At 52.4% G+C, this 11383-nt stretch overlaps 1 protein-coding gene across 1 annotated transcript; it reads left to right on the forward strand.

Moving 5' to 3' along the window:
• Positions 1 to 4777: 4777 nt before the first annotated feature.
• On the forward strand, positions 4778 to 11332 carry VOLCADRAFT_91809 (uncharacterized protein; the record flags this gene model as incomplete). The annotated part of the gene is made up of 11 exons (XM_002951243.1): positions 4778 to 4886; positions 5129 to 5202; positions 6316 to 6456; positions 7188 to 7355; positions 7837 to 7938; positions 8389 to 8479; positions 8814 to 8935; positions 9165 to 9460; positions 9633 to 9702; positions 10466 to 10607; positions 11241 to 11332. 11 exons carry the CDS (start codon positions 4778 to 4780, stop codon positions 11330 to 11332), a joined length of 1407 nt encoding a protein of 468 aa, XP_002951289.1.
• Positions 11333 to 11383: the final 51 nt, after the last annotated feature.

The raw sequence follows: 11383 nt of genomic DNA on the forward strand, positions 1-11383 counted from the left end.
CACACGCCTTGTTACCGTACAAGCATGTACGGATTTGAAACCAACAAACACACGAGAGATATTTGTAAGTGCTCCCATCGTTTTGTAAAGTTCCTTCAACTCCCGCGATTCTGAATGCGTGCCTGAGAGTATGGGGGCAGACCCTGCAATTGGTCTAAATTGCTCGGTTAAATTGGCACCTGGGACAAGTTGAATTGCCGGGACAGGCTCTTGAATTGGCCTGACAGGGATATGAATTGGCCTGGCAGGGACATTCCGACAGTCAGAATTAGCCTGACAGGGATACGAATTAGCCTGGCGGGACATTCCGACAGTCAGAATTAGGCTGACAGGGTGTCGAATTGGCCTGGCAGGGACATTCGGACAGTCAGAATTAGCGTGTTCAGGGTGTCGAATTAGGGAAGCACGGGAATTGTGCGACCGGGGCAGTCAAAAGAATTGCTCTGCCCGACAGTTTGTCCTACCCTCTAGCGCAACCGCCAGGCTGTTGAGCGGGCGATAGCCGATGGCGGGCGACGTAGACATGTCCGTTTCAATTGATTGCCTTGCGTCGCGGGCAGTCTCTTCATGCCATGTTTTCATCGCATATATGCTGCACCGGTTGTTAGATTGGTTGGTAGTTGTTAGTTAGGTAGGTAGGTTGGTTGATGTACGTAGCTTTGTGCCTCGATGCAGGGCTTCCGCTCATCTGATGCCGCTTATCGCGTTGCGCTGCGAAAATACATTATTCATGGGGAATTCGTCGCAGGATTTGCCTTACGCTTGCGCACCTGTATGCCTCTCATTGGGCAATGCGGGGACGGGTCGTCCACGGCGGTCCACAGGTCATTGTCCCGGAGCGAGGGGACGGTGTTTTGGTCGGATCGACTGGTCAGAATTTCACCCGGAGAAATTGCTTGCTAGCTTCCTGGAGCATAGCGTAATCATAAGAGTTTCCTGGCTACGCGCAATGTCGTGCAATTACATAAATGGCGGCGGTTAACAGTGTGGCCGCAGGTAGCGACTGTGTGTTCGAATCGAACTTGTATGATCAGGAATAAACAGGCGCAGAATTCTGTGGATCTGCGTTTTGAGTGTTCTTGTTGCCTTACGTGTCCTTTGGTGCGGGAATACGAATCCTTGCTGAACGAGTATCCTAAGTCTACCACTTGGCAGCGGCCCCGACTCAGGTACACCAATATTTGCCGCTCCGGAGCCAGACAATTACCCTTAACAAAAAATAGTTGCTCTTCTCTTGCAGCAAAAAATATGCGTCATCACTGCACTGCAGCCACCGCTTGCCTGTTGAGGCATGCTACCCCGTCTGCCACGTGTGGGCGCAAAGAACACCTCCACTCCTCTCCTGCACGTTTTGCTGCGGCTCTCTGCAACTCCGAGCTATACGGCCCGTCTGCTTGTAGTTGTAGCAAATGATCGCTAGCTGCACTCCACATTTCGCGGCACTCACTGCCCCATTATTGTGGTTTGCGACATCTCTGCATACCCCGTAATAAATGATGTGTGAAACAGGGGGGTGTATCTTCGCCCGTGGCAGCTACCTGCGAAACCCTGCCTTCCCCGGTATTTCGGGGCACCCTCATCCAGTCACCCTAGTCAACTTCTCAGTGGATCGCTCAGGTTCCGCACCCACCACCAGCATCCAACGGAATCTGCCGGGTCGACAGCGGCCCACCTCCGTTCCTGGTCGGCTCGCAGGTTAACTTTATCCCAGGTCACCACCGTCCATCAACTAGGGGCGCTATGCCTTCCACCATCGGAAGGATTTTGACCCTAATGGATGTCGATCCCGGGATCTCCCGGGGGCATTGGTCGCGCCTTACGAGTAGTGCCAAACCCTCTAATAAAACAAATGTATGATTCTTATGCAGGTGCATAAGCCCAAACGAAGTGATGACTTACACGCGGAGCCGGGGTCAAATCCCACGGCCAACAATATGTGCAATGCGTACAGTTGAATGCTAATGTTAGTCTCATGCACCTCCATAAGAATCTTACATCTATTACGGGGGATGCGGGGATGGCGCGAACCAATGAAGCCTACATAAACATGCTTCGCACAGTCACGAGCGACATCGTCAGGAACGAAATCCTAGGAAACCGGGAGGTGTACATGCGTTCGGCAGTACACCCCTTTGGTCTTGGGTCGACTTACATGTTCGCTCAGTACATACGAGTTGCTGTTGTCGACGGCAATCGGCAGCAGCTAGGCGATGTGATACACGATGGTAATGCACACATCATGCTGTTGACTGCCGTCGTCGCGTACACAGCGGGCACACAAGTCAACCACTTAAATATTGTGTGCGACTGAAGTAGGTCACAGGATGCAGTTAAGATCGCTCTTTGCCTGTTGTGATTATCGTACAGTACGGCACAATCCTCCATGAATACGCGCTAGAGCGCTCCGCCAGCAACTGGACAGGCCTTTTCGGCTGCCAGATATTCCCACAGATCGCCCTACATTGCCACTGATCGCCGTACATTGCCGCGGATTGCCGTATATGGCTGGCCTCGAAGGGTGTTTTGTTCCATGCAGGTGCTTTGAGTGTTTCCACTTGCGGCAAAGTCCCTGATAAGTGGATCAGCTGGTGCCATTTATGCATACTATGCGTATAATAATCCCGGAGCGCTTTCAAATCTGCTCGCCCACAATGATCAACGGAAAAGTCGGCTGCTGTAGGAGCTGCTGCAGGGGAAACGCGACCTTTCCTAGAAAGCTGGCATCCGACTCGTTTCAACCAGACAGTGTCCTTAGCTTCCATGACATCCTCTTTCCTTGCGGTCGGCTGCGGCAACTAAAGGCATATACATGTGTGGCGTCGAGCGGCGCCCTTGCATGCACGCACCGGATGGGCAACAGCATAAGTGCCTGAAAAAGAGAAAAAGTATTGAGGAAAGGGCGAGCGAGGGAGAGGAGAAAGGGGGAGGGAGAGAGCCATGTCAATTAAACGTTTTCGTGCATCAGCTTGGTGCGTACACTCATCCTGTGCGCTCCCGCGCCGTCCGTAAGGGTGTTGGTTAGCCTGATAAGTTGGACAAGCCCGTTGATGACTTACTACAACGTTTTCCATTTTCCAGAACGTGCGATAACCGCTGTCATAGTCTCGTCACAACAAGCCATTCTCAGAAAGATGCCATACTCCAGGTCCTTTGCACACCCCAAGAAATGAGTAATGTAGGATGATACGGGCTACGGATCCCTGAGGCAGAGGAATACGTATCCGTGATTGGTGGCACAGCGTTTGTAAAGGAGTTATTGGGCAGCTTTAAGTTCCGATGAGGTGGCAAGCAAATAGACCTTCAGTGCGCCGAGTGGCGGGCGAAAGTGTAATGTCGGCACGCGAACGCCGAAGGTGCCGATTGAATGTAGATTGACAAGATTTTGTTCCGATCTGTCCAGATTTGCATAATTTTGTCTATCAGCGATCCGAAGGGAAGTTATCGCGGAAAGGCGTGCTCAGTGGCATGGCCCAATAGGCGCGCGCCGGTCATATACGAAATGAGATAACTGTACCTAATGAAAACTTGACTTCAAAATGAGTTTTGAAATTTGTCAATATGAGAAGTCATAACACTATCCTGATAAAGAAGGGCCGTTGGAATGGGTTGCCAGCTGGTGCTTAAAAGCCGATTTATCCGTCGACGGAAACAATGGAAAAACATATCCTACGATCATAGTTCTCGTTTTACCTATTTTGTTCATAATGTGCACGCATTTGAGATCGCCCACCATAACACTTCAACCCGTCCACCCCTAATCCACCCGTAACCTCTGCAACAAATCAATAAACTGTATAAATGTCTTATGGATTTAAGGTCATTTTCACTGAATGCAAGCTGATTGAAGTACGGGTTGGGACGCGCTAGGGTAAAACATCCTTACGAATGAACTTAAGGAGGAATAAATGAAACGATGATACTGAACAACATATCTTTCTGGGGTTTGCATGTGATTATGATGCGTTTAAGATGTGCGTTTCTCACGCGACTACGACAATCACTGAGGCGTATCTCATCTTAGCAGGGCGAAGGTAGTTAAGTGCTGATAGTTGCAGAAGAATGATGAAATTTCCTTAACAGGTATTACTTGCAAGGTACTACAGCTATTGCGCAATTATTTCACCTTTCGCGAACGTCCGCAAGGAGGGCCCTATCTTTCACTAATGATGAATTCGCGAGCAGAACTCATATAACTTGATATAGGTCAGGGTAATTCTCTGGCTCAATTAATTTTAAATGATTCCTGGATTTTGAAAGCGATGAAGTAGTTGCGGAGCGGTGTTGCGACCTGCTGCAGGCCCGACTACAAGCCGGACAACCTCCGCCTCCTACTGAAGGACTATTTCATACAAACATTATCTTAAGGTACTTGAGAGATCAGAACTTTAATCAACCATGAGAGTGCCCTTGCAAGCCCGGCTCAATGCTGTATCAACTCTCTGCCTTTCATATGCTGTGGCTGTCATGAAATCATATATACCAAGTCAATCTGTAAAGATGTAATGCAAATGACAGAGTGAGCTAAAGTGCTGCAAATGGGCAATCGCAGTTTTTTTATTGGTTTCCTGGTCCGTTGACGTTGACGTTACAGAAGCCGTGCACAGCAGCGATCGCCAAAGAGTCATGTTTGTACTATTATTTCCGTTTTTGTCTGTAATTTTGTAAGTCCTCTGCAACGGTCATGATGTTGCCCCAGGAAGTTGACATTTCCGGCCGCCGTACATGTCCCTTGTATTCAGTTGTCAGGGCCCGAGGACAGCAGCTGCGACTTCCGGCCATGAAATCCAGGTGGCTGCCGCAGCCGCGGCAGCCGCTCTTTCCCTCTCCCCGGGCGGCACGGGGCCAGACACTACTCTTGCTGCTGTCGTTCTTCCAGCTACAAAATGGTGGGTTTACCTGCTCTGAGCTCTAACGGTGTCCGCTCAGTTGCCCCGGCCCCCAGCCTACACTTTTATCGCACCAAGGGCCATTTGGTACTCCATGTTTGCAATCAAAACCGCAGCTAAACGCCCGTATATCCTGGACGCACTCCTTTTGGAACTGGGCGAGGGGTTCGTTTGTTTGCCAGCCTGAAAGTAATTTGAGAACACATTCGCCCATGCTGCCATCTGTGCCGTGCATCGTGCAGCTGCCTGGGCCGCCTGGTCATCCACTCCAACGCCTTCCCGCTCACCCCCAACCGTCTACTCAGTAAACCTTAGCGTAAGTCTGGGAAGGGCGCTTCATCCTTACTAGATTGCATGTTTTTTACGTGAGTGCATGGCTAGTTGCCATGCACTTCACACAGCTGGCCGACCTTGGCAGCAGCAGTAGCTGACTTAATGGCGGTCATTTGGGGACTTCTGCCGCCGAACACGCCGAGCTCTTTGCACCAAGGGCGGGTCGAGCACCCACCTTTCGTCCTCGTCCTGGCAGGTCGTGCAGGGCAGTGCGGGTGCAGTCGTAAAGTGGCCACAGTCTTTGATGCGAGGATGAGACAGATTTGCGATACCCTGTGACGTGCTGGATTTGGGGTTTGGGATATGGGATATGGGGTCACCCTCCATCATCACTATTAGCTAGTTGGTGCCACAACTGCAGGTGGTCGCCAACAGAGTGTTGTCCCAAGCACACTACAGGGCTTGGGGTGTCCTGATAGATCTCATGCACAGAGTTGACAGCCCTAAAATGAGGCGGTGCCATACGGGTTTGGATAGGGCCATCGGCCGCCCGATACCGGCCCCACAGGAGCCCGGCATAATGGGAACAAAGAGAACTTCCAGAACTTGGAGAATTTCCAAAACTTGTCCGGCAAAAAACAACCACAAAGGCTGCAAAATGTGATGCATACGGCTTCGACTTCCCCCCCATGGCGGCACAGTTTTGGTTTTGGGGCCGTTGCACCTCCTCTGTATGTACCTGCGCTGAGTCTGGGTGCGGTGGATGGGCCGCTCAGGTGCAGTTTGACTTCATTTTGGACTCACTTGTCTATGCACAGTGATGCGTACAAAGGTGCCCTAGTAAGTTTCCGGAAAAGCTGGAGATTTACATAATGCGTGGATGCACATGTCAAACGGGAAATCGGACCTTTTTACGCCTAAGTATGTGCGACCTACACCCATGCATCTATGTGCGTGGGGAGGTCAAGCAGCCTTCCACAGCTCTCCGCCGAATATGCGCTATTGAGGTTGTGGTATGCTGCTGCCGACGCCCAACAGGCTCCGGACTCACAAAACGAAAGCACGAATATTAGTCCTACAATGCAGAAAAATTCGTACTACAAATACGCATGCCCCTCACATCGTCACTTCCGTGTTTCGCACGTGCTGCGCCCAGGGCAAACTGGCGGTCCGTACTGCAGATCCGGATAGCTGGGCGGTGTCCGTGGACGGTATCGATCGGGCTTACCAGCTCCCAGGACAGCCGGCGGATTCGGACTCTGGCGCTGCCATTGGACCCGGCAACTACGTCGCCCTGGTGAGCACTCAGCGGGCCTGGTCACAGTTAATCTGTTGTTACGTTATTAGGAAGGCATGCTTATTCCCGGTTCACATTGGGAGGAGCTTGCGGCTCCTGTCGGCTTGCCAGCTTATCGGAAGCTAGCTGAGAGACAAAAGTAGGGTAGCACCCATCGGCTGCAGCTGACAAGAAAAGGCGGTGGGCAGATGCAGCGTTATATGTCCGGAAGGTTAAGGTGGTGGCGGGAACCGGTATGACGGAATGACGGAAGTCGCGTGTGTGAACCACATCTTTGCGGGTGGCGTCATCATGCGTGACCTCGTCACGGACGAGAAGCAGCAGAGCAGCAGTGTGTATGTGGGCGTGTGTGTATGTGTATGTGTATGTATGTGTGTGTTGATTGTGAAAGAGTGCTGCAAACAAGCCATAGAAAAGCTGCGAGGTGGGTCCCCCAAACGCACGCTCCATCACCACAACAAAACCTTCACAATACAAGCCGCCGCCTTCCTGTTTATCCGCAGCCTTATCCGTCGTCGACCATCGTCTGTGCTCCCAGCTCATTATGCACCTTGATTTCTCCCACGCCACCAGCTCAACGTGACCAAGTGCATATCCTTCCTGCCCGCATGTCCTCCATTTACCCGGCACACTTTAATAATAAGTGTGCAAGCTGTTCCGCCATGCACGCCAAGCTAGGATGCACCCATCAGTAACACACAAATGCCTCTCACAACGCCCGATGTCCGCAGCGATGCATTCTTGCCGGGCCTTTGTCAACCAAGTGTACAGCCGTCACGGGTGTTCGCATCATCGCCACGCCGGCGCCTACGCCGTCCAGCGATGTCCGGCTGAACATCCTGGTCATGGCCATCAGGCTGAATGCCACCTCAGTGTGCAACGCTCTGCCGGCAATGTCGGTGCGTGAGGGGACTCGTTGACAAACTTCTTTCGGGATGGGGATATCTCAGACTCCTTGCAGGATGCGGGATCCAAAGAGACGCTCATCAATCACGTGTGGGTTTGGGTGGGTGGGTGTGCAAGTAGTATCCAGGAGCCCTGCAAGCTGGTGGGGGTTTGTCAGAAGATGCGGAGGTGCAAAGTCCTCAGGGGAATGCCATTGGAGCTGAGGCCAGATAGAGCAGCATGCGCGGCTATACTTGCGGCTTTATTTGTACCACCACAAGTAATATAGTGGCTTGCGATAAAAGGACGGTGCAGGCCGCCGGCTGTCGAGAGTGTTAACGGGATGGGCAACCCATTACCGGTTTGGCCCCTAAATATACATGCCCCTTAGCACCACCGTGACATCACCATCGTTGATACTGCATGGTCAAGTATGCGATCGTGTTGCTTATCGGGCTTCGGTTGCTGACGGTCCATTGCCCGCTCATGCTGCAGACGGCAGAAGTCGAGGAGCTGTACCTGGGCTCTGACGGTTTTGCAGACTACCTGAACAATTGCAGCTACGGCAAAATGGTCGTCGATCGGAGCATATTCAAGGTGAGGCAGCGCATGCATGCGCTCTCAATCTGGTGCACCTGCGCCGTGGCCTCTTCTGGCACCTGCCGCTGCATCCATGCGGGCATGCATTCGACGAAGGCTAACATGTGGACGATTGCTTGGTCTTTCCTCTTCTAAGCCGCATCTGGTCAGCATCCTGCTCTCACCCGCTGGGGCTATGGCTCTTAGGCTCGTCCAGGCCTTGCATGGTCGGGTCAACGGTTCTTTTCGGCTAGCCTGCCAGCCACCAAAGGGCACACTCGATATTCCTAATACTACACTATATGAGTACTCGCGCACACTCGCGCACACCGAAAAGCTTCCTTCTTAAAGCCTCATCCGGCCAACACACTACCGACACGCCCACCCTGACCGCCGCCGCTGCTGCTGCTGCTGCTGCTACTGCTTGATTGTGCCCGTGCCTACCTGAAATGGACTTGCAAATTTCAGGTCGTGCCAGTGACAGTGCCCTGCTCTTCGGCAATTATGAGCTGCGACCCTGACGCAATCGCCTCTGCGGCCAGGAGAGCGCTACCAACGGGTAGGCAGGGTAGAGCAGCCAAGCAGGGAAAGAGGGAGGGTGATGAGGGCCTGTTCGTCAGCAGTATGCGGCTTTACTTACAACACATGGGCAATAAGACGGGCGGATGTATGGGCTGCAGCTGTTCACGTGCACGGTGCTATCTTTCACATTGGCTGCGGCGTGGTTTTGCCTATTTAAGACACGTGTGTTATAATTGTATAAGTGAATAAAGCTACGGTTCCATGTACCGTATTATTATGTTGGAGGCGTTTCGGAAAAGGCGACCCAATCCACGGCTCGAGACCCTCACCCATTAATAAATCAAGCTGTTCATGGCTTCATCCCTGTTCAGGAAATCAGGTCACCTCTTACAGCCACCTCACCTACATTCTGCCCTTGGGCATCACGTCATGCGGCTGGGCCGGCCTGGGCGAGCTTCCTGGGTTCCAGAGCTGGCTTCAACCAACTGCTGACGTAAGTAAGGGTTCGTGTACGGGTGTGTGATATCTTTGAAATCTTTATTTAATTATAAATAAATAAGTGTATACATCATTCCCAAGCGTTCTAACTTTGTAAATAATGGGTCCCTGGTCCTCCTTTCTACGGCTACGGCCCTTCATGAGCTGCAAAGTACTTCTTCTTACCTCTTACCTCTTACCTCTTACCTCTTACCTCTTACCTCTTACTTCTGACCCCTCCCCAGGGTGAAGTCAAGCGGAACACGGTGATGCAAGAACTGCTACAGAACTTTGGGCTGCACCCCGCCTGGAGAAATGGCGTGCAGTACGGGGACAATTCCACAGTTATGGGTTCCGGGAACAGCTGTCCCTCAGCCCCCGAGCTGTCGCGCCTGGGCTGGGCTTCCCCCGCGGCTGTACTAAATTCCTCGTCTCTGCCTGCGTCGACGTTCAGCAGCTTTGCCCTGCGGGCTACTTACCTGGGCTCCAAGGGCGTCATGGTGAAAATCACTCCCGATTGGCTAGGGGCCGCCTATACAAAGTAAGTGCCGTCCACAAATCTCTCGTCCCCCGCACCGTCGCATCGCGTCGAGGTGCTCTGCGCCGCCTCGTTCGTTTTTCTTTTTAGTTGTAGATCGTAATAATACCTCCTTGGGCTGTTGTTAAAACGACTGCTTGGTCCAAAGACAGTGAAACAAAACTCTTCCATGCAGGAACATATATCTTGCGCTGAGGTCTCGAGGTGGTGGGGACGATTCCCTCCCGGCGCAGTTTAGCAGAAAGGTAGGAACCTGTACACAGAGTACGACATTCATACGTGCATCTGAACTGCATGCACAGGGTCCGGCGCGAATGCGCCGAACACACACGCTCCCTCCCTCTCTCTCTCTCTCTCTCACACACACACATACACACATACACACACGCACACACGCATAGACACACGAAGCTAGCCCACCGTTCGCATGCTAGGTGGCCGTTGACGCCTGCCATTGACGAGAGTTGGAATCGAGAACTAACCCAAGCAGTGAAACCCCATGAAAAAACATGCACAGCACGCGATATAGCGTGGGCCTTATCCCTGCGGAAGCGCAAGGGGCTTCCCTTCTATGCTCCGGAATAAACCGGGGACAGCGAACACCATGACAAAGCCCGTCAGCACACGCAAGAGGCTGTGCGATCAATAAAGGGCTCCGCAGTACAGAGCAGTTGGTAGTCCTTGTGTCCTTGTGTTGGTTGTACTAGTTCTGATTCCCAACGCATTCGTTGAGGCGCGGCATGCGAGATGCTATGCTACATAACTTCCCGTTAATACGTTGTTTATGGTTACGCATTCGGCTCTGCCAGCTGAATGCCAGTGTACGGGTCCGTACGGGTGTACGGGCATCAGTTCCCGCGCACGTTTACCTAACTCGCGGAGGGGAACACCGACATGCAACGTGTCAACAACCCAACCCAACAGTAGTACTACGTCCGTACTTCGTCTGATTCACCCGCTCCGAGACCAATAACCCACTCCCGCTGCCGTACACCCGTTCCATCGCAGGTCAGCATCCACGAAGCCGGTACCAGCATCGACAGCAGCGGCGTTATGTCGTACATGGATCCCATCGTCTCCCTGATCGGGGTCGTGAACCCGAACAGCGCATTCACACTCCCCGGCTACAACCTCCAAATCGTTACCGGAGGTGCGCGGTTGTACGACACATTGGGCATGTACGAATTTATACGTACGGCGTAATTGAGATAGGGAGTTGTATGTATGTATGTATGTCTTTTATCTGTGTTCCACATGCTAGTAGACGGATGCATCAGATGCGAGGTGGGTGGTTGGCGCCTCCCGGCCATTTGCATCCCCTCCGGACGCCGCTGTCTTTTTGCAAACGGATACGGGAGGCCGGGGTCACATTAGAACAATGGTGAAAGCAAAATAAAATTGCGGCTGAAGTAATTGCTGTCGGAGTACTTCAAGTATTTCAGGCAGGATCCAGAACGGGATCCAGGTCAAACAGGATCCAGGTCAAACAGGATCCATCGCAGCACCGATACATTGGATGCCTAGTTTGCAGCTGGACAGGCTGCTAGCCTGCGCGCAGCCTTGTGCTCGCTCTCCCCAAGCCCCGGTCACCAGGCTGCCGAGCGCTGTCCTGTCCTGTCCTGTCCTGTCCTGATCTTCACACACGTACACACGCCGACGCGTAATTGGAATGCCGCCGATCGACACCCCTGGAGCGTGCGGCCATTTGGCACTTACCTAGCTGTCCATTCCTCCCGTCACGTCCTTAATGACCTGTCGATGGTTGTACGAACCAATGTTGCAGATATCCGCAACACGGGAAGAAACATCCTTGTCAAGGTCTGTCGCTATGTCGATGGCCCCAATGAGTGCATCGAACCCGAACCAGCGCAGTAAGTGAACGAATATTTGATTACGGATTATATGAAGGAATAAATGGAGGGAGGG

The sequence above is a fragment of the Volvox carteri genome (assembly GCF_000143455.1).
Source record: "Volvox carteri f. nagariensis unplaced genomic scaffold VOLCAscaffold_23, whole genome shotgun sequence".
NCBI classification, from domain to species: domain Eukaryota; kingdom Viridiplantae; phylum Chlorophyta; class Chlorophyceae; order Chlamydomonadales; family Volvocaceae; genus Volvox; species Volvox carteri.